Below are 27,107 nucleotides of genomic sequence, written 5' to 3' on the forward strand. Positions count from 1 at the left end.
CCTTATAATTATTTTAATTACTTGGACCTTTTTGCACACTTAACACATGTATTAATTAATTAATTTATTCTTTTCTAAAATGTAGTTACTAAGAACCCGAGTCCTCTTTTCTGTTCTTCATTGTTTTCATTCTGAGGAGGAGAAGTTAAGAAGTCATTAAAAGGATGATTCAGTATTGATGTTGAAAACTACGTCTGCAGAAACATTCAGACTCACCTTTGTGGGAAATGAATACAAATCGTTCTGTACTGATTTCTTGTACAGCTCTGAATGGATCTGCTTCACACTCATTTTTGCCAAGGAGTCAGAACAGAGCTATGTTAGAGCTAATGATTCACTTATGATTGGCTATTAAGTCTTTCTATTGCAATGGAATAAGACAAGAATTTGAATGAGCTGAAGAGAAACCTTTTCAAATGTTGTATTTTTGTTGTTTACTCTAAAAACAAAAATCCCATTGTTAAAATATGGTGAGCCTGCTTTGACTAAAAAGTCAATCAACTATTTAGATAAACCTTTGAAGTTACAATGTAAAACAAAATTATATTAACTTTTTTACTTTCATTATTAATTTTCCCATGCTGTCAAACTCACTACTGACATCATTACTCTGATCAAGTCATTTTGTTGGTTGTCTTCTACGAGACAATCAACCTCCGTGAGAGTCTAAGTGCTCTTCTTTCTTTCTGACTTTCATCCATGCGACCCGCCTCCTCCCCCTCTCAGTCTCATCCTGGTCCCTCAGAGCCACATCAAAGGCTCCATCTTCATCTTCACCAAAACCAGCATCTATACCCTTTTAAATGTTTCTGCTATGATAAATCATTGGAGTCTAATCTACAAATAACTTACCTTCTGTGTTCAGTTTTTCCAAACTATGTCTGATTATTGAAATAGAGATGGTTAAAAAAAGAAAAAAGCCCCAAAGCTCAGACTCACAAACACACAGATGTGAGTGGGCTCAGGGTGCGACACTCGCTCTGTTTCATTCTTTAATCTAACAGGATGTGATTACAGTAAGTTGTGTGTTTCCCATTGCAGTGCAATGAATACTTTGCTTTACTTTGCATACTTTGTATCTTCTGTTTTGTTGAATAAGATAAAAATAACAGGCTGTCTTTAATCTGTTTCAATACTGTTCTCAGTTTCACACAATAGAATAATTTTCCTCTTTATGTAAGACCAGGCTGATATACTCAGAAAGTGAATAATGACCATTCAGTGCTTTAAAACCGCTAGGATGTCTGATGACTGATCATTTATTAAACCCTGAGCCATTTAATACTGCAGAGTCTGGATCTCTTGCACCACTGGAGCAGAGGTCATGTTATTTACAGTCTATGAGGCTTATGGGCTCAGATTTTAGGATGAGCTTCAATATAACCTTTAGAGCCATAGTTTCTGCAGAAACAGGTGGAATTTGTACAGAGTCTGATAATAACTGGCAGGTGTGCTGTACTGTTGCCATAAACTCACACTGGATGAAAAGATTCACCGGTCGGCTGATTTCATAACTAATACTGTTGGACACATTGCACCTGAATGGCCCCTGATCATAACAGGTCACATTGATGATAGTGAGAGTGGAGCCTCCATCAGTGAGCTGAACTCTGGCACCTTCTGTAACCTCAGAGCTGTCATTCAGTCAGAGGGAAGAGAGGGAGGATCCAGAGGAGGAGCAGGACAGAGTGACAGAACTGCTGAACTCCAGCAAAACTTTGTGGTTTGAAATCACCGACACATCTGCGACTGCAGCCGAGGGTGGAAAAAGGAATAAAAATGGGATGTAGGACGAATATTGTAACAATTTATCTTACTAAAAACTTACTCTGAACTGAAGCTTGAGATGGTTGATTTCACTGAGTTTCATCATTCAAGGCCTGACTGATGTAACATGCATGAGTCTGAGCTGTGGTCCAGTATGGGTGAGCTTAACACCATTCAAAAACCAGTAAAACAGGGCAGAAGGTCTGGAGATGGCCCAGCATGTCAGCCTGATGTTCAATCCTTCCTCGTAGTATTCTCCTGATGGAGATGTCCTCAGAATTATATTTTCTGGCGACCTGGTAAAAAGCGGTAAGCAGTACAGAATTATCAACTTTTATGTGAAGAACTGCATAAATGAACTAAATACAGTTATTTATTTATTCACTATGAACCACATGATGCAAAAAATTTAACAGTAGTTCACACAAGAAAGCAAGAAAGATAATTTTTTTGTAGTAATTATAATTCAAGCTGAAGAATTTTAAAAAGCTATGTAATAGACACGATAACTCACAGCTGATGGAGAGCTTCACCAGATTGCTGATGTCATTACTGAAATTATTAAACACATAACACATGAATGGCCCCAGGTCATAGCGGGTGATGTTGATTATAGTGAGAGTGGCGTCTTCATCAGTGAACTGAACTCTTGCATTGGCTGTGACCTCAGAGCTGCTGTTCAGCCAGAAGAAGGAGGAGCAGGAGCGGGACAGCCTGATGCAGCTGTTGAACTCTGACAGATCTGTGGTGTTAGCAGTCAGCACCACACTGGAGATTTCAGCTATAAGAAAAGAAAATGAAACGATGTTAGGTGTTACTGATTATTTATCAAACAAAACCATTTGTGTTAATAACATTTGATTAAATATGTCAGTACAGTTATAGTTTCAGCTTGAAGTGTGATTCCTCTGACTTCTGCTGTTTAAGGCCTGACAGATGTAGTTTCCTCTGTGACTCTTCTGAACGTTCACCAGCCTGAGCTTTGATCCAGCATCAGAGAGCAGGCCTCTATTCAGAAACCACTTAATTTCAGGAACAGGACCTGAGTCAACTGAACAGATGAGGTTCATGTCAGATCCTTCGTCGTAATATTCTTGGTATGGACACTGGGTCAGATGAATGTTTTCTGGTCCATCTGCAGCGAGAAACATAAAAAAGATATTGTCATTAATAAAATATGAGGCAAAAACTGAAAATAATAACAAGATTAATAAAATTACAGGCTTCAATCAATCAATCAATCAATCAATCAATCAATCAATCAATCAATCAATCAATCAATCAATCAATCAATCAATCAATCTTTATTTATAAAGCACTTTTCATACAAAAAAAAAATGTAGCACAAAGTGCTTTACATGGTTAAAAGCAGCCCACCCCACCCCACCCTCCAACTCACTCCCCACACTCTCATTAACATAAACAATGTGAATACACACATATCCCCCCCCCCCCCACACACACACACACACGCACACTTAAAGAGTAAAATTGGGTTGGGTACGCATGTGCCAAGTGAGGAAACACTATAACAGGGAGCCGTCTGCACCGGGAGCCGGTCACAGACCGCAGCCTCTGGGCTGGGCACACAGCAGGAGGGAGGCAAAGAAGCCCCCCCAACCAGGCTGAGAGGACCCCCAGAGCCCCAGCAGCCACGGTCGATCACAGCCCCGGTGCAGAGAGCGCCCTCCTAGGAAACACTGGAGATATGACACAATAGGATATGTACAGGGTAAAATGATAAAACAAATAAGAACGGGATACAATATAAATATAAATAGAGTAAGAAGATTAAAAAATTAATAAGAATAAAATCAATAAATATTAGGTAAAGCCTAAATTAATAATAGAATAACAGGATAGAATAAATAAGCATAAAATAAATAAACGCTAAGTAAAAGCTAAATTAAAAAGGTGGGTCTTGAGCCTGTTCCGGCAGGCCGTTCCACAGACAAGAACCATACCACTGAAAAGCTGCCTCTCCGTGAGTATGTGTCCTGACTTTAGGGACAATCAAAAGGCCAGTACCAGAGGACTTCAGGGTCCGCGAGGGTTCGTATGGTAAAAGCAGATCTGAGAGATAAGAAGGCCCAAGACCATTAAGACATTTAAAAACCAATAAAAGAACTTTAAAATCGATCCTGAAACACATGGGGAGCCAGTGCACCGATTCTAAAACTGGTGTAATGTGGGCCCGCCCTCTGGTCTTCGTCAGCACACGAGCTGCCGAGTTTTGTAAAAGTTGTAAAGTTGAAATATTCTTTTTAGGAAGACCAGAGAGCAGGGCATTACAGTAATCAATGCGACTGGTAATAAAAGCATGCATCAACATCTCCGTGTTGGCCCGAGAGAGAATAGGGCGGACTCTGGCTATATTTTTTAGATGATAAAATCCAATTTTGGTTACATGTTTAATATGTGGGATAAAACCGAGCTCAGAGTCAAAAATAACACCCAGGTTTTTCACTTGTAGCGAAGGACATAGTGAAAATGCCTCTAATTTAGACAAGAGTTTCTCTCTCTGAGCCTCAGGACCGACGATTAAAACTTCAGTTTTGTCCTGGTTAAGCTGTAAAAAGTTTTCTGACATCCAAGATCTTATATCTAAAATACAGTTAAAAAGGGCATCCATTGGTCTGGTGTCATCAGGAGACACGGAGATGTACAGCTGAGTGTCATCAGCGTAACTGTGAAAGTTCACTCCATGCCTCCTGATGACACCGCCGAGAGGGAGCATATACAAATTAAAAAGTACAGGGCCTAAAACCGACCCTTGAGGCAACATCCAATTCTGACTTTTTTTTTGTGACGGCACTTTCACTAAGCGGTTTACAGTTTGAAGAAACTACTGTAGAACCTCAGGGGCAATTAAATATTATGATCAGTAAAATACAGCTTTACCGCTTTCCCCAATGTCTTTACTCATCATCCTGCCCTCAAAACCACAGAAAATCCACATGTGAGTATGCAGCATATAAAACAAAAAGTGTAAGTTTCTGGTTTTATAAGGTCTCAATGATTAAATAAAGGTATTAAATATTAAATATTAAAGGTATTAAATAAAGGTTACATGGGTACAGCCATTCCCAAAGAACTGCTGCCCACTTAAACCAGAAAATCCTGTGGGGCCCATCTTCACTCTAATTAAAGTACAAACGAAAGAGTGGTGTATTTCATTGACTTTTTTAATCAAAACACATAAACAATACAGGCTTATGGCTAAAAATTGCTAATGCTACTGATTTACATGCAAAGCAACAGCGACACAAAGAGGAGTAATTTTAGGTCAGAGTAATGAGTAAAACTAACAAACTCCTGTTATCAGTTTTAATTGAAGCTTTTATAAATTTCTGCTTTAAATAAATTTAAATAGATATGCACCTGTAAGCACTATAATTTCAAACTAGATTTTCTGTTATCACTGCAGAACACCTGCAGTCCTGACAAGATGCCTCGGTCCACACGTTGGACATCACTTTGTATTCAGATTTTAACATTAACGTGCAAATTCATGTAATTATAGTACCACATTTGGTAACTGATACGCAATAAGTTTATATAAAAACAAGAGACACAACTGTGATGTGTTGGTTGTTTTAAATATATTTAAAATAAAGTAGCAAATATTAGAAGATTTATTACAGAGAAAGTATTAATATTTATTTTACACGGAGAGTAATAATCTATTAGTTAAAACATCTTAACATAGCTTGTTTAACATTATATGATATCAAAACAACATAAATTATAATGTTAATTCTCTGCAGCAGGTGAAGATCTTCTGAAAATCTACAGAAATGGGAAAATATTCTTGTTAATTATCAAAATTGTTCCTTCTTAAATAACAGTGATAATAAATGTTAAACTTACCTTGAAAAGGGAAGGTCATCACTGAGTTTATATTTTATATTTTCTTGTCATATATGGAAATGTTCTCATACATATTTTCATCTTGTTCTACGAAAGCAAAGATTTGTAACAGTGGATATAGATATCTATTAAAACAATAATTTTGATTCTCTAATTTCCTTATTTTGCTATAGCAGACATGGAAGATGACTTTAGATTTCAAAAAGAAAAAAAATACCATACCTGTGTTTTGTTTCTGAGGATTTTTGTTGAATCTAAATATTTGAAATGAAGCATTATTAAAATGTGATCATGCAATTAAATGCAACACAAAACGGCAACACTAAGGTTTATTTGAATTTAACAAGGAATCCACAAATTAATTATGAAAAGTGTTTATTCTGCATAATTAACATAAACAAGAACTGAAAAGAATTAATTCTTCTTTGTGATTACTCTGAGACCAGCAGAAGATGAACGTCAGCAAGTGACTGTTTGCAGAATATGAACCATTTGTTGAATCGTACCACTGAATACTAGACATATTCCAAAGATTACAATTATTATGTATATTCAAAAAGGAAAAATGTTTTCCTGGTGATTTTTCAAATACATTCTTAACTTACTTTTTCTTATAAATGTAGTACCCTCCACCAACAGCTGCAGTGACGATGACACAACATGCGATTACTATTCCAGCGATGCAACCAGCAGCACATCCTGATGATTTCTCTGGAAAAATATTAGTAAAGATAATGAATACTTTTTTATACAAAATTGTCTTATCATCCCAAAACCATCCAATAGCTTCTTTCTTTATTTGATTTTTATAATTTTAGAACGATCAGAGGACTTTTGATTGGTGCTCTTGTTGCATCGAAAGTACTTGTGTTTGGAAAAGTGGTGGATGCACTATGTGGTTTCAGTTAACAATTTGCTGACAATTGATTAATGTCTTGCTAAAGGGTAGTGTGGTGTTAGAAACAACTGTTATGTTATCTGAAGATAAACTTCCAAAATTTATTGATAGATACGATGGCCCCTAGAGACAAAGCATGTATAAACTTCAAAAAACACGTACAAACTGAAAAGTGCAAACTCCAAAGCACATGCAGACTCCAAAGCACGTACAAACTGCGAAATACATGTAAACAGCGAAACACATGCAAACTCCAAAACACAACGGGTGTGCTCCAGGACATTAGGGGGAGTGTTGAGGTTGATTTGCAAAATAAACGGCAAGTTTGTTGCAAACACATGGAGTTGGATACAACCACGCTCATGTATTCAAATAGTTTTTACATTTTAAATTGACCTGTTACTGCAACACACCTAATCCGGTCATTGGTACTTCCTGGCTTTTTTAGCCACTAGGTAACAAAAGCTCAACACCGCCCGTAGTGTCCTGGAGCACTTCCGTTGTGTTTGTATGTGCTTTGGAGTTTGCATGTGCTTTGTCTCTAGGGGACACCGTAGATAGAAAACTAGAGCAAATGTACCACCTGTTAAATTTTCAATAGTCCCATCAAAGAGTATGTACACACACAGATACCTGTTACAGTCAGTCCATGCACCACTGATGATGATGTTCTCTCAGTTATATTATTCCAGGCTTGACAGGTGTAGTTTCCACTGTCAGAAAGTTCAACCTCTTCTTTAATGTACTCAGCTGAATTGGTGAGTTTCTCTGTCCCATTGAACAACCAGGTGAATCTGGCAGATGGTGTGGATTCAGCAGAGCAGGTCAGTTTTAAGGTGCCTTTGATTTTTATCTCATTTGGACCATTTGGATTTGAACATTTTCTGGTCCATCTGAAAAACAGGTAAAAAAAAAATCTATGTGTTCATTACTTTTAAATTTCTGCATCACTAGACTACATATCATATTAGTTTTACCATTCAAAGTTTGAAATTATTTTACTGTATGCATGAACAAGACGTGTAGACTGACCAGGATGTTACTTACAATTAACAGTCATGATGTATTTAGCTTCATCACTGCTGACAGGGTTGCTGATATTACATAAATATTCTCCTTCATCTTTCCTCTTCACAGTGTCAAAGGTCAACACTCTGTTATTGTCAGAAAGGGTCATGTTGTCAGTCAGGGTCAGATCTGAGCCATCCTTCATCCAGTTCCTTTTAAAGACTGAGCCAAAAGCCTCACAGGTTAAACTGACAGAAGTTCCCTCAATTGGCAGGTTTGTCGATGGTTTGGCCGAAGCACCTGATATTTTCTCTGTTTGCCAAAAAATAATTGATTTAGAAAATAAGTAATATCATAATAAGAACAAAAGCAAAAAATCAGTGATGGTGAAATAAAAGAGAACAACTGGAAAATCTATAAAATGAGATTAAAAACACCAAACAAAACCACAGGGATGAGGAGAACTCTTGAGATATGGTATTGTAATTCTCTGTAGAATAATTTACAGGATAATGATTAACACTAAATTCTAGTTATATTATCTACAACTAAAAACATTTATTATTGTTTGACATTTTCAAACAACTTGACCTTAAAAGTCAAGACGTATAATATTAAATTTAAATGTGCCGGACACTTTTAAATTGCCTATTTATCTCCAATACCAATTTAATACTAATTGATATGAATTTGTGGAAACACTGTACAAGACTCTAATATCAGGCAGACACTTTTTTTCTAACCCTATTTACATATAACTGATGTTTTGTGAGCAAATGAAGAGGACATTGACAAAGACAGACAACTTTTTATGACTTTTTGTGGTGCCAAGGATGCTACTTCTATAAGAAGGTTTATGCAGGTATGGAATTGGATGCAGGGGTGGTAAGATTATAACATGATTACAGAAAAGCTCATGTCCTCTAACATTGACCCGGTAGCTTGAGGGTCCTGCACGGTATCAATGCTGTTTCTAGGTCTACGATCGTCTGGTCTGGACAGAGAAGATTTTCCTGTTTTTCCTAAAGAGCATGTTGTTGTAAATTTTTTGCTCTGACTGATCCTCTTTTTTCTATCAACCCCTTTTGTTTTCTGCGTGAGAAAATACGTCAAAAGCCTGTAGTATATGAGTAAACCATTTTATTTGAAAATTGTTTTTCTGTATTGTTTATCTCCACAAATATTTTTATATGTGTGAAATTATTGTCTGAATATAGCTCTAGTCAAAAAATATATGCATGAATCACACACTTTGACAATAAATCAAACCTACCCAGCACAGTGATGGCTGAAGGCTCAGATGTTTGAGATCTCAGAGTTTTGTTGTTAAAGGCCTGACAGCTGTAGTTTCCACTGTTATTCATGTTAACATTCATCAGTCTGAGCTCTGATCCAGTATCAGGCAGCTGATCTCCATTCAGAAACCACTTAAACTGAGCAGGAGGTCTGGATCCAACCGAGCAGGTGAGGCTGATGTCTGACCCCACAGCAAAGTATCCTTGTGATGGAGATAAGATCAAATTGATATTTTCTGGGCCATCTAAATGTAGAGGGGACATAGAAAACTTAATGTTTACTGTATGAAACATTTAAAAGAGAGAGAAGTTTACTTACACAATTTATCAATGAGCTGTCGTAGTATAAGACAAAGAGGAGCTTTTTCAACAGCGTGTCTAAGATTTTTCACATGATAAAGAAATGAAACGTATGGAAACGTACATTAAAGACTCTGTCGGCTTGACTCTGGGCTTAAAATGTACGAGGTAATGTGTAAAATTACAGAAATCTGTCATTTAATTACTTTGGGGTATTGTGAATGCCCTTGAAGGAGTTCTTTGTCAAAATAAAAAGGTGTAAAACCTAAAAAGAATAACAGTTAATAGCCCAAAATTTCTGTCCTCTTTCACCTTTTCCAAAACCATCCAATGGGCCAGATGGGAATCTTTGTCAGGCTGATTCTGGCCCACAGGCTTTGTATGACAACCCTGGTATATACTAGAGATGGACCGATCCGATATTACGTATCGTATTGGTCCGATACCCAAATTTATGACATTGGTATCGGACATAAAAAAGTGGTATCGTGCCATCTCTAGTATATACCATTCAGTTTGGCTTATTGTGAAACTGTGACATTATTAGTCAGATCATTCCACATTATGTCACAATAAAAAAAATCTACTTACTCTTTAATGTATGAAAACAAAACCATCTAAATGAAACTAACTGCACTGTAAATTAGGTATTTTAAACTGTAATTTAAATCCCCTAATAATTTCAAAAATTAACAAATCCCAGTAACTCACAGCTGATGGAGAGGTTTACTGGATCACTGGTAACAGTACTGACAGGATTGGACACACGACACCTGAATGGTCGCTGGTCAAAGTGGGTCACATTTACTATAGTCAGACTGGAGCCTCCATCAGTGAGCTGAACTCTGTCACTTGCTGTAACCTCAGAGCTGCCGTTCAACCAGAGGAAAGAGAGAGAGGATCCAGAGGCAGAGCAGGACAGAGAGATAGAACCACTGAACTCAACCAAGTCTGTGCTGCTGGAAGTTACCAACACATTGGAGACTTTCTCTGTGAAAGAAACAAGAATAAAATAGTTGTATTTTTTGGCATCAACAATAGAAAATAAGCATTAAAATTACAAAAAATCTGATTGCAGCTAAACCTAAAATAGAAACAATATATTTACAATTAAACCTTAAAAGAAGTACTGTACCAACCAAAACCTTCAAATACTTGAATTCACATAACTGACAATATCAATTCCCTTTAAGTGACTATTCTGAACAGAATAAATTAGATTAATTGAGTTCTCAGTTCATTCTTTATAGTACGGGGGTCAATACTACCTTATAAAATAAATAAGCCATACAGTTTCTTACAGCCACTTTTTAAAAGTCTTTGTTATCACAGTCTTAAGAAATAGACTAATTATTGCAAGAATGCATTATTGCAGAGTAGAGATGTTACATAAACGTACTAATCATTACAGGTATTTTTACATGTTCAATATATTGTAAACTTGTTTAAATATTGCAAAAACAGTTAAGCTGTTGAATTTCTACATCTGTTCACCATATATCAACAGAATAATACGGCCATTCTGGGTTTTTCCATCTTGTATAATGTTAACAGTGTATTCTCCAGTGTCATCCAGAGTGAGACTCCTGAGCTCCAAAGACGCAGTAGATGGGAAGAAGGTGATCCTGCCTTCATACTCAGGTGCAATAGTTTCTTCTGAGTTAATCATGACTACTATAGTTGTAGATACATTAAAACTCCAGCTCACAGATGAAAACGGTTTCTCTGTTGGAGACAGTGTTGTAGTGAAGATCACAGTTTCTCCTACAACTGCATTCAGACCATCAGGCAACACACCAGCTCCTTCAGTGAAGCCTGCGGGAGAAGAATAGCAAAGTGCTGTTGTTACTCAAACATATAAAACAGTTGATGAATATATAAAGATTTGCATGAAATATGGCAGGTCTGAAGAGTTTGAGTTATTTTCATTAAAGCCTAATTTCAGCTTTTCCAGATAATACTGCACAAAACTAAGCATTACTAGAGAAGCCCCAAGAGAATTATAAGGATCATGGCATTGCTCTCCTACTCTCATTTAAAACACTTTTGTACAAACCTGCTTCTTCTCTGATCCATGTAATCTGAGTAGGAATTTTTTTTCTGTTTATAATATTAAGGTCACATATGATTAAACATAAACTAGAAATGTATTCCACAGATGTCTCATAAAGTGAAAAACAAACAATAAACAAAGTAAAACTTTAAAGTTAGTGTGAGCAGACAGTTTTTTCTGCCACATCAAGCAGTGAGAGCTCACCTGAGATGGACCCAAAAATGAAGAAGTATATCACAAGTACATCAGAAAATGTTTCCATTTCCAAAGCAGTCCTTCACTCTTTGCCTTTTCCTTTGCTAATACCGGTACATGAATGTTCATTCAGTATATGGTGTCATAAGGAAGTAATGTTGTTATTCTGAAAGGTTAAACTTCATGAACTTGTTAATCATTAACAAACCTTTCTACTAAATGTTTGTGTCAGATTCTGTTCAGTCACATTAAGCTTTCCTTCTGTACTGTAACAGCTAGTTACAGAATTCAACATGATTTATTGTCAGAGAGAAATTAATTGATCTATTTTGGCAATTAGGCTCCAATGACCCATCACAGCAGTGATAGAACACAAGACAGGAACCCAGAGTCTAGATGTTGGTCGTGAAGATCAACCACTATCACACCAAAACGGGTAACAGACACGCTGGTCCACCTTGTCCATTTCATGCTTTGCCTCTCCAAAGGCAACACTGGGATGTGAAGTTGGAGATGTTTTGTGTGGGTGTGTGTGGAATTGTTGTCATAGTGATCCAACAAAACCATCGGGCAACACACCAGCTCCTTTAATTAAGCATATAGGAGACATTTTTGTTTGACTAAATTAAATTAAAACATTGCATTTGAAAATGGAAAAAAATAGCTGTAATGTTTTTATTTAAGTGTTTAATTGGAAGTTCACCTGCAAAAACTATATATAAATTGCTACAAGAAGCAATGATGTGACACTGACAGATGCAGGGACAAATCCAGACAACAGAGCCAAAAGAAGATACAAAAGAAACTTAACAGGTAAAAAACCTGACCAAAGGTTTTTCTTGTTTTTCTAATTTGTATCACCCTGTCTCCTCTGTCCATCTGAAATTTAGAGAAATATATCTCAAGTACTCAGAAGCTTTTGGAGGAGCTATGATGAAGGATCAAAGGAGTGTCCTTTGCAGAAATGCTTTCATTCAGTGTCTAAAAGAGCAATGATATTGTTACACCCCACTTAAAAACAAAGTGTTGTCTGGGATGGGGAGTAACAAAGTGAAAAAGAAATGATAAACTGCCGCAAAGTACATTTATTACACAAAACAACTAAAATAAAACTGAACACAGGGAAGCTCTTTTCTTCAGGGTCTCCAAGGCCAAAACAACAAACAAAGCACCAACTTTCTAACTAAAAAACAAACCAATAACTCTCTACCCAAGAACAACAATACAATGGCTGAGCTCCCTGTCCAGCCAAAAAACAGGAGAAAACAATTGCAACAAAAGAGCTTGAGCTGCTGTTTCCGTCTGTTTTAGTCTTTTAGGATGATCAAAAAATTAAAGCGTTTTTGTACAACTTCATAAAGATAGCTATAACTTTTGATAGAAGACTCACATACACATATTTATGGCTTTATCTTATAGAATTCAAAATCCCCGTGCTGGGCAAACAGGTTTTAAAAAATTCCTGTCCTCCATTATTTGTCTGTGTGTAAAGGGAGCTCTAAACATAAAGAAATGTTGTGATAAAACAAAACTAGTTGAATTAAAAGAAAACAATTTATGATGAAGCTGTTCCAATGATCACATTTAATTGAGCTTTAAATCGGGCTTCAGAAGCACAGATGTATCATTTAAAAGATTTTTGCCATGACTTCTGTCTCCTCACTGATGAAGATTAAAGCAGAGAAGTAAAATTTATTAAAGTGACACAAGAAAATTTGTGTATTTAAAATTCATTGGAAAATTCACAAGGAGATGTAGATAAAGGGTTACAAAAGAAGAAAAGAAACAAAAACAAAAAGGAAAACTCAAAAAACAAAACAAACCCAAAACAAACAACTTGTGATTTCAACATTCAAGAATCAGTGTTCAAAGACTGAAAGAAATAGGAGCATTAAGGATTACTAGAGAAACGAATGAAAACACGGCTCTCTTTATCTCATTTAATCAGTACATAAACCTGCTCCTTAAGACACTGATCCATGTTATCTGATCTTATCTGAGTATTCTAACAATTAATTAACTAAACTATTAATAAATTAGCGCCAAGTTATCTTAGTGAACTTCTAAAATCACATACTCCTGCTAGAACACTTAGATCTGCCATTCAACTACTTCTGACCCAGCCCAGATCTCGGCTGAAGTCCCGGGGTGACCGTGCGTTTGCTCTGGCTGCCCCGGTACTGTGGAATACCCTCCTCTCGACCTCTGCGCATCTGATTCCATTGCACTGTTCAAATCACGACTAAAAACCCACTTATTCAATCTTGCCTTTCCCTCTAGTTAATATTTCTTTTATGATTTTATATTATGCACTTTCATGCTCATTTAATTTCTTGTTTGCTCTGTACCTGTTGCTTTCCTATGTATCAGTGACAGCTACCTGCTTGCATACTTAGTACTTGCTTTGGTCCTATTTCTATTATCTTCCTTCTGTTACTTGTTAAGCACCTTGGCATACCCTTGGTTTTTAAGTGTGCTTTATAAATAAAGTTGATTATTATTATTATTATTATTATTATTATTATTATTCCTGTGTAGAATATCCAGGTTTCAAATGATTATACATGAACTAGAAATATTCAGCAGATATCTCATGAAAACAGTGATATAAATATTAGCCAAACAAATGAGTTTAAGGACATATTGAAAGGAAAATGAGGACGTAAAACTTTAAAGTCAGTGTGAACAGGTTTTTTTCTGCCACATCAAGCAGTGAGAGCTCACCTGAGACGGCACCGAGAATGATGAAGTATTTCAGAAATGTTTCCATTGCTAAAGTGGTGTCTTTCACTCTGACTTTTCCTTTACTGATACCAGTACATGAAAGCTAATTTCAATATATGGTGTCATAAGGAAGTAAATGTGTTATTTTGAAAGGTTTAACTTCCTGAACTTGTTAATCTTCAACACAATTTTCTACTAAATGTTCACCCCCTCATTTTCTTTTTGCACAGTTAACAAGCAATCAAAAATCAAACAAATAAATAAATAACCTGTTTCAGTAAATGTTGTCCTCTATATTTATATGCGTTTTCGGTTTCCCCCCCAAACAACATTTAATAGTAGTAGTAGGAATAGAATAATAGAATAGGAAAATATCTCCTATTCCATAAAAGTTGGCTATGGTTTAAAATATGAATAAAAAACAAAATATAATGATGTACAAATCTTCATTTGCACCATTTAAAGTATGATTAAAAAATAAGGTCATTTTGAATTTGATGGCAGCAACACATCTTTAAAAAGTTTTGGCTGTGGAGCATCCCATCTTTAACAACAGTCTGTAAACATCTGGGAAGAGAAGAGACCAGATTCTGAACTTTTTGGAGAGGAATGTGTTCTCATGTTTTCTGATATATGATTCTACCTGCTCAAGAGACCTGGCTCTTCTTTGCTGTATTTTATACTTCATGACACTCAAAATGTTTTCAGTTGGTGATATATGAAGCTATGTTATTATGGAGTAACATGATGGAGAACATGTTTCTGTAAAACATGCAAACACCTTTCAGCATTTATGAAGCCAGTTTTAAAGTACTTTGGCCCAGAGAAGAAGGCAGTTTTCCTGGATGATGTTCAGCAATTTTCAGTCACAGTTTTTTCAAATTGATTAACGTCTGCCCATCGTTACTTTAAATAAGTCTGCCTCTCTAAGGTGATGTTTTTATACTCAGTTATGTTACTGACGTTCCACAAGCATTTTCTTTTAGTACCGCTCAGATCTTCAACATTTTGATGCCCCTGTCCCAAATTTTGAGGTATCCAATGTAGCTGGATTGGCAAACGTATGACATGAGAGTGTTAGGATGCCTGGGTAGTTGACCCAGGGTTTTGAGTTTATTATATTATTTATCATTTCTAGTCTTTGGTTTCTAAGAGTTCTGTCTTATGGTTTATGTCTCTGTGTAATCCTTAGTTGCTGTCTCCCCTGTCTGCTTTATCCCCGTGTCCAGTCAGTGTCAGTGTCTGCCCTGGTCCCACGTCTCTGTTCCCTCTGTTGTAGTGCCTGCCTGTGAGTCTGTGTCTCTAAGTTCAGTCTGTGTTATGTTTCCTGTTTTATTTTGAAGGTCCATGTCTTATGTTAATGTATCTGGTTTTGCTTCCCTTGTTTCGTTAGGCCTAATTTGCCCCAGCTGTGTTTCCCTCCTATTGCCCAATCCCTGATTGCTCCCTCTATGTATTTAAGCCCTGTGTTTCAGTTTGTCAGTGTTGTGATTGTTAGATTATAATATTATTTTATGCCATGTTATACCCCTAACTAAAGATTGTGAATTATTATGTAGTTTTAGTTTGCATTATTTTCCTGAATTAGAAGAAGCTGATAACTATTGCATTCGTTAAACTGATTTGCATTACATTAGACTGCTGATTTATTGTGGATGAATGATATTGTTTTATGATGTTATAAGAAATATTGTTTGCAGAAAGTCATCGCCTTATTTGTCTGATTAGAAGAGAACAGAATATACTGGAGTTTTCTGCCCCAAATCAGCAGGAGCAGATAAACGGGGAGCCAAGGTCGTAGCTTAGGCGCCGTGTGAGAGAAAGCATGTGAATGTTTAGGCTTTTATGATAAGGTGGGGGCACCAGAGGCTATAAGAGTTTGAGTAATCCTCCACCATTTTGAGATCAGAGGCTGTCTGCATACAGTTTCCATCTCCCACGTGTGTGATCATTAAAATCATCGTTTGACTCGACCCGACCGGACCAGTGTTGTTATTGTGGTTTTTCTCTTGTCTCCATCCCCAATATTTTGAACCATAACATGATCTACCCCATCTAGCTGTGTGGCCAGTCTGTGTAAGTGTATTTTGTATTCCTAGTTTTGTTACCTTTTTGAGTTCAGCATTAAAGCTGTGTTTTGAGTTACTTTCTGTCTCCGGAGTCTGCATTTTGGGTCCTCGTCCTGCCTGCACACAGCCGTTTCATAACAGAGAGTACTTAGAAAATGTAGTCAGAAGCCTCTCAGCAGTGTTGGAAATTCAACAACCTGCTGATGTCCCAGGGAGGTTTTGCTTAGACCAATGAACAGTGAATTAAATACAAGAATACAAATCTCCAGTTCAAAGTGTGACACAATGGGACTTAACTTAGCAATATTTCTTATGTGATAAAAGAGACTGATGTTACTGAGAGATGATTTAGTGAAATTTTACAATAAAACCCAGAGCTTTCATTACCTTAGACGTAAATCTGTCAGGGGAACAAACAAGGACTTCAGTTTTTTGATCATTAAAACTGGAGGAAGTTGTCAGCCATCCGAGTTTTAATGGAGTCTAAGTTCCTAAATGACTGTAACTGTTCAATCAGAGGAAAGTCAAAGGGGCAGAGTGACTCTGTAAAAGAAGTGGTAAAATGGTTTCATCGTTGATATCAGCTAACAACGAGGCTGAAGATAAGCATTAAAATATTTCATTGAAGTCCATCTAAATTATGTTATGTTGAGGCTTTTTCAAAGGTTTGTATTATATTATATTTAGCTTAAAAACACAAAGTAGAACTATAATTTTATAAAAGCTTAAAAGTTGCAGTAAAAGACCACTAAAAAAATGTTTCATTTCTCTGACATCATGTTGAATATCTACTCAGGTAAAATGACTCAATAATGTCATATATTAAATTTAGAACTTAGTTTAAGCTTTGTTTACAAAGTATCCAAACTCTGTGGTGCCTCCAGCCTCGTCTTTATATTGGTTATCAGTAAGACCTAAATGTATAAAAGTTCATTGCATTTATTATAGTTTTTTTAATCAGTTTTCAAACTCTTTTGTACAGAATGTGTTATGCATTATTAGAGATGTACAAAAACAAGAAAGAAAACTCTCCTCTCAGCTCACCTTATTTATTAGACTGGACATGATCAAAGCTGCTGTCCTTTCTCCATAATCTTCATAGAATCATTCTGAGACAGGATGTTTCTAACTTTAGAGATATAGTGCAAATGCAAGAAAGCTGTTCTACACATTTGTTTAATATGAAGGACGTATCTGGTAATTCCACACAGTGTTATTGGAGGCCAATGCCATCCAAAGTATCTGGCTAGGCACCATGTTTTTTAAGAGGTTTTTTTTTAGGGTTTTTAGAGTCAAACAACCTTAATTTCAGGTAAATTTAAAAGCAGGAAATTAGAGGTCATCCAGACCTTTATATAAGTAAGTAAAAGTAAGTAAAATGTATTCATATAGCGCTTTTCACAGATAAAAATCACAAAGTGCTTTACAACACAGGAAATTGGAATATAAAAACAATATAACAGTAAATAAAACAATGTAAAACAATAATCTCTGGGCCTTCAGGTCACTTGCTTAGTTTGTGAGAGTTTGTGAGAAACCTTCTTTTGTTTGGTGTAGTAGTGCTGCTGCCAACAACACTATGTTAAGAGTTTTAATACAATTAAGGGGTTTACCTGATTTGGAAAAAAAAAGTTTATATATATATCATTTGACCCAAAGTTCATAAGAGTTGTAGATTTCAGTTCAGCATTCAACACAATCATTCTGCAGCAACTAATAGAAAAACTCAGACACTTGGGAATGAAAACTTTAACTTCTAGGTTCCAAGAGTAACACCTTTTCCTGAATGTGGAAAAAACCAAAGGGATTATGGCAGATTTCAGGAACAGTCATTCCCAGCATACCCAACTGAACATCTACTGTGCTGCTGTGTCCAAGAAGGCCTAATCTCTCCTCCACTCCACTAAACTCTTGAATAGCTCCATTCACGAGGCTGTCAGAAGACTGAACTCTTTACTGCTTCCCACCTACCCCCCTACCCCCCAACACACTCTCACACAGAAGTTAAATTCTTTTAATGATGCTGAAAGTCTTTGGCACATTAATGCAACCATTCCCACCAACAGCATTTTGATTCTCCTGTATGTCCTGTACATGTACCGAAATATTGACAAAAGGGATAAAGTGAGACTCTAGAGATAGGGTGAGATGGAGGCAGATACTTGACTTGAAAGACAGCAGCTAGAAGAAGAGTAGAGAAGAAGAAGATGACTTGGATCCAATTTTTAACAATGTCCTTGGAACATTAAGTAATCTGCTGCACCAGTCCAGAAACCTCAGGGGTAGTTAAATATTCAGGATAAAATTTGACAGTACTGCTTTTCTCAGTGTCTTCAGACAGCACAAGGTCTTTGTGTAATCATCCAGATTTTTACAACATGTAGATCGAGTTCAGCATTAAAACATACAGGACCACATTTATGAGTGATAAACTGAAGTAAGAGCAAGGGCTACAACTTCTGTGTATTAGTTGTATTTATTTTACATTTAATGATCAATAAGAAGACACAGAGCTTTATCAAAATAGTAGCAACTACATAATTCAAATGTCAGAAAACCTTAATATTTATTGTTGTAGACTAATAATTTATAAACAATCTTCATATGTTCTGTTAAAATATTTTCATAATGACCAAAAAAATATTACAACCAACAAACTAACAAAAAAACAAAACCTTTTGTCTTCCTGGAGCAGATAGAGGCTTCACAAATGTTTCATCTGCAGGACAAGAAAAAATATACAACTTATTCTAGTAAACAGTTTATAAACTGCATGCAAGTGGACATTAACTTTTAACAATAATGGAAAAATGACAGATTTTTATACAGAGAAAAAAATCTTTCACTCTTTTCTTCATTGTATAAGGTATTCTTTCTTAATAAAGCACAACAGTGAATTTAATACTTACCTTAAAATGGAAATGTAAACAAAGAGCTCAAATTTTCTTGTCATATGGTTAAGTGTTCTCATACACATGTTCTCCTGGTCAAAAATAACAGATTTTGATACAGTAATTTTATTTATACTTTCTTTATTTTGCTATTAAAGATGTACAAGTTAAATGTATATTAAAATATTACTCACCTGTATTTTGTGTCTGTGGATTTTTGTTGGTTCTAAATATAATAAATGAAGCATTATCAAAGTCTGTCCACAAAGTTACACAAAACTGTAACACTAAACATTTACATTTATTTAAGTCCAACCTTAATGATAAATGACAAAGACTTGTTTGTTTAAACAAACAGTGCACTGAAATACTTGCACCTCTGTGGTTATTTCATGAAATGATATGATGTTAAATGAATTACATGTAACACTGATAAGTTACGCTTATGTACCAAAGGTGTTTAGAAGTGGACTGAACACACAGATTTCAAGAGTAATAAAACCATTGAGAAATGATCCACCTACCTTCGCCTATAAAAGTAGTATCCTACACCACAAGCAACAGCAACGATGGCAAAACATGCGATTACAATTCCAGCGATACAACCTGCGGCACATTCTGATGATTGATCTGGGGAAGTTCAAATAGAGATAAAATAAAGATGACACAAAGTTGTCTCACCATCTCAAAACTTTCCAATAATTTCTCTCTTTGTTTATTTTCATAATTGAACAGGTTTCAGAGGACTTTTGGTCAGTGCATTGCTGTCTTTGTCTGGAGAGCACTTGTATTTGTCAAAATGATGAATTCACTGTGTAGTTTCAGCAAATATTTGCTGAAGATTCATGTTTTGATAAAGGGTAGTTAAGTGTTAGGATACATTTCCAAAATTTAGTTCATAGAAAACATTAAAACTCCAGGAAACGTACATCATTTAAACTATCAGTGGTACCATACTATACGCACACTGCAACATCCAACAGTATCAGTGCACACAGGTACCTGTCACAGTAAAACCATACACTACTCATGATGATGCTCTCACAGTTACATTATTCCACGCTTTAAAGGTGTGCTTCCTTCTCTCAGAAAAGAGAGACTGGAGCACAAAAACCTCTATTTTTATGTAGTCAACCTTATTGTTAATAATCTGTCCCATTAAAGAATGAAGTCAATCAGATTGTGTGGATTTAGAAGAGCAGGTCAAATTTAACCCCTCTATAAATTTCCACCTTACTGCAGCTTGTATGTTCCAGAGATTTCAGGTGCTATGTTGTTGGGGGGAATTTGCCCTTGGTAGGGTCCCCCAAGGCAAATTGGTCCTGGGTAATGGATTCTGACAACATCTATGAGGAATAAATAAGAAGAAGCACTCGGAGAGTGCATTGCAGCTCACTCTCTGGCAGTAGTTACTTTAAAGGCAATAGTATTATAATTTTTAATAAATTACATTTTGTTTTCCTTGTTCTTTTAAATCTACTTTAAGAAGTTTGTAGTGCAGTACAAATCAGATATGGGTGGCATGATAGATGTTTACATTGATTACAGAAACATTATGGAGGAGTAGGTAATGGAAAATAATATTTTTTAAAAATAGACATGAATAATTTGAGCTTATTATATATTATTATACTACAATATTTCTAACTAACCAGGTACTGCTTCCTCTCATCTAGTATAGTGAGGGCGTGCTATGAACATCTGGCAGAGTTCCTAGTCCACAAGATCTTGAATTCTCCCCTCTAGTAGAGCTTTGATTGCGTTACAATTTAGGCTGGAAACATTGAGTCAAAGCGGACCATGCTCCACACCACCATTGCTGAGCTGGCTGCATTGAGCAGTGACTACAAGGTCCTTGGACTATCCTGCATCCACTAGGAGATCCTGTGGGGGGTGTTCCACTTTGGTGGCTTCAGGATTTCATGTTTGTTTTTTGTGGAGGATGTGGCTCTGCTGTATTCATCAGCTATTGACCTCCATCTTGCACTGGAGCTATTCGTAGCTTAGTATGAATGAGAATCAGCATCTCCAAATCTGAATCTTGAATCTCAGACTGAATCCACGCAGCATCCACAGAGATGTGGACACTGTATGGTCTGCAGGGGTAAAGAGAGAGCTGAGTGTGAAAGGGAAGGTGATGATTTACCATTCATTCAGCCTTTCTATCCTTATCTATGATCACAAACTCTTGTACGGTGTACATTTTAGGACATCCTCAATGATACAAGCAGCAGAAATAAGCATTAAAAGAAATGAGCATTTGAATAGGATGCCTCATTGATGCCACGTAGGAAAAAGGTTTTGGGCTTGTCCTACTGGAGGAGGCCTGGGGCAAGACCCAGAACTCACTGGAGAGATTATATCACTTGGCTGGCTTGGGAACAACTCATTCCCCTAAAGGAATGAGCACTATTGAAAATGAATGAACATGAACAGCTGGATAGAAGTCAAATTTAAGGTGTCTTTGATATTGATATGGATCTTTTTTGGAGCTCCAATTTGAACATTTTCTGGTCCATCTACATAGTAAAGTAATACAAACAATAAATGTGTTCATTGCATTTAAAAAAAAAATACATTGCTTGATTAAATATGTTGTCCGTGGTGCCAATATTGTAGTTCAATATTGTATGACCATACGTGTGAACAGTGTAAACTGAACAGCATGTTACTTACAGTTAACAATCAGAACATATTTAACTCCATCACTGCTGACAGGGTTGCTGATATTACATAAATATTCTCCTTCGTCTTTCTTCTTCAAAATGTTAAAAGTCAAAACTCTGTTATTGTCAGAAAGGGTCATGTTGTCAGTCAGGGTCAGTTTGGAGCCATCCTTCATCCAGTTTCTTGTAAAGACTGAGCCAGAAGCCTCACAGGTTAAGCTGACAGAAGTCCCCACAGCTGGCAGGTTTGTTGAAGATTTAAGCAAGATTGAAGCACCTGATATTTTCTCTGTTTGCCAAGAGACAGATTTTTAAGAAAGAAAATGCACATACAGGTTAGAAACTAACAGATGAAAGACAGGTTTATCTGCTTGCTGGTGATGCTGACAAGACAGAACAAGACTGTGTGATCCTGTGTCAAAACATGTAAAGCTGAGTATTGCTAAATATTATTACTCTTTATCGTTACATCCTGATGATATGGTTCTTTAGCTTAACTATGTTGTAGCAATGATGACTGGCAATGCTCTGAGACGTCAGAAATGAACTAAAGGCTTTTTAACGTTTTTGGTGGCTTACACAAAATGTTGTAATGTTAGGCTACTCGCGTATAGCTCAATGTATTTTGTTTGTGTTGTAAATTCTTCGTTCTACCCGAGTTTCTTTTCCTACGAGCTATTTATCTCTTCTGCATGAGAAAAAATATCAGAAGTTTTCTCCTTTCATTTTTCCCCCACAAATGTTTTTTTTAAATATATGAAAGTATTATCTGAGCAAAGTAGTTGCAGAGAATGCGTAAATCATACATTTTTAACAGTAAATCAGACTTACCCAGCACAGTGATGGTTGAAGGCTGAGATGTTTGAGATCTCAGAGTTTTGTTGTTAAAGGCCTGACATCTGTAGTTTCCACTCTGACTCATATGAACATTCATCAGTCTGAGCTCTGATCCAGTATCAGGCAGCTGATCTCCATTCAGAAACCAGTTAAACTGGGCAGGAGGTCTGGATCCAACTGAGCAGGTGAGGCTGATGTCTGACCCCACAGCAAAGTATCCTTGTGATGGAGATAAGATCAAATTTATATTTTCTGGGCCATCTAAATGTAGAAGGAACAGAGAAAATTTTTATTGTATAAAAAATGTATAAGTATATTACATTCATTTTTCCTTTGTTAAAGGAAATTATTTAACACAACTACATGACTCCACATTAGGTTACCAGAAAAAAACAAACACCTTATCCATCCATCTTTTTATTTGCTTATCAGACACATCTAATATTCTGAAATCTTAAATGATATCACACTAACATCTATGATGTTTGTGTGCAGATGTTTTCAGATAAATTACTGAGCATTTACTTTAGTAACTCACAGCTGATGGAGAGGTTTACTGGATCACTGGTACCAAAACTGACAGGATTGGACGCATTACACCTGAATGGTCCCTGGTCAAAGCGGGTCACATTGATTATAGTCAGATTAGAGTCTCCATCAGTGAGCTGAACTCTGTCACTTGCTGTAACCTCAGAGCTGCCGTTCAACCAGAGGAAAGAGAGAGAGGATCCAGAGGCAGAGCAGGACAGAGAGATAGAACCACTGAACTCAACCAAGTCTGTGCTGCTGGAAGTTACCAACACATTGGAGACTTTCTCTGTGAAAGAAAAACAAAATAGTTTCATTGTTGGCATCAACAATAGAAAGTAAGCATTAAAATGATTGAAATCCAATTCTAGCTAAACCATGTCATGACAAGGATTGTATATTATATAAATAACCTCAAAAGAAGAAATAAGCAAAAATATATTTATCATTAAAACAATTAAAGAAGTACTGTACCAATCAAAACCTTGAAATACTTTCATTCTCATAATTTAAATATCTGCTGCCTTTAAGTGACTATTCTGCACAGAGTAAATTAGACAAATGGAGTCCTCAGACTAATCTTTACAATATGCTGGTCAATACTACATTTAAATAAGCCATTCAGTTTCTTACAGCCACTTTGTAAAGTTTGTAATATCACAATCTGAATAATATCACAAATTATTGCAAGAATGCAGAACAACACATAACAAAAATGTACTAATAATTCCAGGTATTTTTGCACGTTTAATATAATGTAAACTTGTTTAAATATTGCAGAAACAATTACACTGTTGGATTTCAAGATCTGCTCACCGTGTATCTCCAAAGTTGTATGTCCAACATGGCTTGTGCCATCAGCTTGTACAATGCTAACACTGTATTCTCCAATGTCATCGCGAGTCAGACTCCTGAGCTCCAGAGACCCAGTAGATGGGAAGAGGGTGATCCTACCTTCATACTCTGGTCCAGTATTGTTTGCTAAGTTAGTTGAGATGATTATAAGCTTAGAGAGATTTAACTTCCAGTCCACAGTTAGAAACTGTGTTTCTGTTGGAGTCAGTGTTGTAGTGAACATCACCTTTTCTCCTACAGCTGCATTCAGTGGACCATCAGGCAACACACCAGCTCCTTCAGTGAAAACTGCAGGAGACAAATAGAAAAGTACATAAAACATATGTCAGTCAAACAAATAAAACAATTGTGGAATAAATGCAATGAAATACAGCAAAGCTGCGGAGTTCACCTTATTTTCATTAGAGGTTGAGCTTTTCCAGATAATACCGCACATATTTCTGATCGAGTTTCAGGAACTCACACAGTAAACGTGTGGTTATTAAAACAGTTAACCAGCTGTTGCTTTCAGTGAATTGCTGCTGCTCTAAGTCTTTGGCAAACATCCAAAGGAAAATATAACCTTTTGTAAAGAGACAATAAGTTCTACTGAACATCATAATTTTTGAGACTTACCTGCAAATGCCACTAAGACAATAAGAAGCTGTAGTAACAAAGCCATTAATTAAATATCTGTGAAGAGTGCAGCTAGGAATGTTCAACTATCAAACTGACCACGAACCTACTGACTCAATATGGTAAATGAAACTCTACTTAACCCTTTAAACCCTTAAGTATTAACAAGGTGCAGTGTCAGTTTCACATGCAAGTAGAGTCATAGACTTTTTTATAAGCTGATCCACTAGAAAACTTGCACGATGCCTCCCTCATGTGGTGTAACTGTGTTAGTGCAAGATATAAACTTTTTGAAGTTAATATAAAGATGTTGACGTGGAGTCACAGGATGTTTTTCCGAGTAATACAATTACTGTATGTGATCAGCACTTAATAACGGCCCAGCAGACTGTTACTGTTGTTCGCAGAATCCCAGATGAGCCATCAGGCTTTTCTGAAATGCTTATCCAACTAAGAGTCACACACATAAGAGGCTCAAAAGTGTAATAATCTAAGTTGTGATATGACAGATAAACAAAAACAAGACACTATCACAGAAGACGAGATCAGAAACTGTATTTGATGACTGACACTTTAAAGACCTTGTACATGAGCAGAAGGATTTTAAATTTGATTCTGGATTTAACAGGGAGCCAGTGAAAGGAAGCCAATATAGGTGAAATATGCTCTCTCTTTCCTAGTCCCTGTTGGTACTCTCACTGCAGCATTTTGGATAAACTGAACGTTGTTCTGGGAGTTCTGAGGACATCTTGACAATAACAAGTTACACTAGTTCAGACTAGAAGTAATAAATAAAAATTCTAAATAAAAATACAAAGCTGCCTCTGGCTGCATCAGCTACAGAGGCCTGGCTAGCTATGGGTTGTTTTTTTTTTTTTAAATACTCTATAGAGTATTTAAAAGTAGAACGGGAGGGAGAGCCTTCAGCTTTCAGGCTCCTCTTCTATAGAACCAGCTTCCATAGAAGGGATTTGTTTACTTTTAAGATTAGGCTTAAAACTTTCCTTTTTGCTAAAGCATATAGTTAGGGCTGGATCAGGTTATCCAGAATCCTCCCTTAGTTATGCTGCAATAGGTTCAGGCTTCTAGGGGATTCCTACGATGCATTGAGTATTTCTTCTTCAGTCACCTTTCTTACTGACTATGTGTTAATAGACCTCTCTGCACTGAATCATTACTGGTTATTAATCTCTGGCTCTCTTCCACAGCATGTCTTTTATCCTGTCTTCCTTTTCTCACCCCAACCAGTCACAGCAGATTGCCACCCCTCTCTAAGCTTGGTTCTGCTGGAGGTTTCTTCCTTCCCACTGTCGCCAAGGTGCTTGCTTAAAGGGGTCATATGAGTGTTGGGGTTTACTGTAGGGTCTACCTTATAATATAAAGCGTCTTGAGGCTACTGTATAAATAAAATTGAGTAAAACTGAATTGAATTGAACTGAATTGAATTGAAGTTTTTATAAGGATTGTGGCTCAGAGTTTAAGTATACCATCAGTCTACAAACTGACTTCTTATCAAACTGATCCATGTTATCTGAGCAGGAAAAACGTATTCCTGTGTGCAATTTTCAGGTTACACATAGTTAAACATGAACTAGAAGTATTCAACAGATATATCAAAGACTGCAATATAATGTTATTCAAACAAATTATTTGAGGACATATTAAAAGTAAAAATTAGGAAGTAAAACTTTAAAGTAATATGAGCAGACAGAGTTTTTTCTGCTTCATCGAGCACTGAAAGCTCACCTGAGATGGAACCGAAAATGAAGAAGTATATCAGAAGTATATCAGAAAATGTTTCCATTTCTAAAGCAGTCCTTCACTCTTTGCCTTTCCCTTTGCTGATACCAGTACATGAATGTTCATTCAGTATATAGTGTCATAAGGAAGTAATGTTGTTATTCTGAAAGGTTAAACTTCCTGAACTTGTTAATCATTAACATAGCTTTCTACCAAATGTTTGTTGTTTGCTTCTGTACTGTAACAGCAGTCCAATATGGAGGTGTCACTTGGAAGAATTCAACATGATTTATTGTCAGACAGAATTTGCAAGAATGAAATCTATTTGCCAATTAGGCTCCAATGACCCATCATGGCAGAACAGAATCCCAGTAGTGATAGAATTCAAGACAGAGTCTAGACGCTGTTCGTGGTGAAGATCAACCAATATCATGGCAAAAAATACAATAGACACGCCGGTGCGCTGTGTCCATTCATGCTATGCCTCTTGTTGAGAACAATAGATTAATGAATATACATTAGAGTTAAAGAGACTATAGTTTGGGATTGCATGTAATATTGCAATATGGCAATTACTGTGTGAAATAATACAAGTAGAGGAGATTCCTGGAATTGGAACAAAGAACTGGGTTGCAGAACAGCCAACCCCCACCACCAGGACAGGAAGCCACAGGTACAAGCCTGGGGGAGGACAACCCCAGGGTGAAGCGCAGTGAGAGTAGTGGAAGACTACTGAGGAGGGCTGCCAAAGGGCAACACCCCCCCTTACTCTATAAAGGTGTGTGAGGAATAGGGC

The 27,107-nt window shown here is 36.5% G+C and overlaps 2 protein-coding genes and 1 pseudogene across 3 annotated transcripts; all 3 read right to left on the reverse strand.

Annotated features, from left to right (window-relative positions):
• Window positions 1-649: 649 nt before the first annotated feature.
• On the reverse strand, window positions 650-5,656 carry LOC308406031 (cell adhesion molecule CEACAM5-like; annotated as a pseudogene). The gene is made up of 6 exons: window positions 5,638-5,656; window positions 2,681-2,902; window positions 2,344-2,548; window positions 1,829-2,063; window positions 1,477-1,786; window positions 650-771 (listed from the first exon to the last, which is right to left on the reverse strand). The product of its transcript is annotated as a cell adhesion molecule CEACAM5-like (transcript).
• Window positions 5,657-5,671: 15 nt separating this feature from the next.
• On the reverse strand, window positions 5,672-14,156 carry LOC308406153 (cell adhesion molecule CEACAM5-like; the record flags this gene model as incomplete). The annotated part of the gene is given in 10 exon segments (XM_080897020.1): window positions 5,672-5,724; window positions 5,860-5,891; window positions 6,243-6,348; window positions 7,169-7,400; window positions 7,403-7,428; window positions 7,583-7,855; window positions 8,817-9,083; window positions 9,850-10,128; window positions 10,633-10,953; window positions 14,111-14,156. Coding segments are annotated over 10 exon segments (1,635 nt in total).
• A 4,738-nt stretch (window positions 14,157-18,894) lies between these two features.
• LOC308406032 (cell adhesion molecule CEACAM1-like) lies at window positions 18,895-26,427 on the reverse strand (the record flags this gene model as incomplete). The annotated part of the gene is given in 11 exon segments (XM_080896838.1): window positions 18,895-18,898; window positions 19,595-19,700; window positions 21,045-21,166; window positions 21,499-21,589; window positions 21,747-22,025; window positions 22,568-22,834; window positions 23,112-23,390; window positions 23,918-24,244; window positions 24,572-24,622; window positions 26,318-26,385; window positions 26,387-26,427. Coding segments are annotated over 11 exon segments (1,635 nt in total).
• Between the last annotated feature and the right edge of the window lie 680 nt (window positions 26,428-27,107).

This window comes from Rhamphochromis sp. 'chilingali' (genome assembly GCF_963969265.1).
Source record: "Rhamphochromis sp. 'chilingali' genome assembly, chromosome: 11".
NCBI lineage: Eukaryota > Metazoa > Chordata > Actinopteri > Cichliformes > Cichlidae > Rhamphochromis > Rhamphochromis sp. 'chilingali'.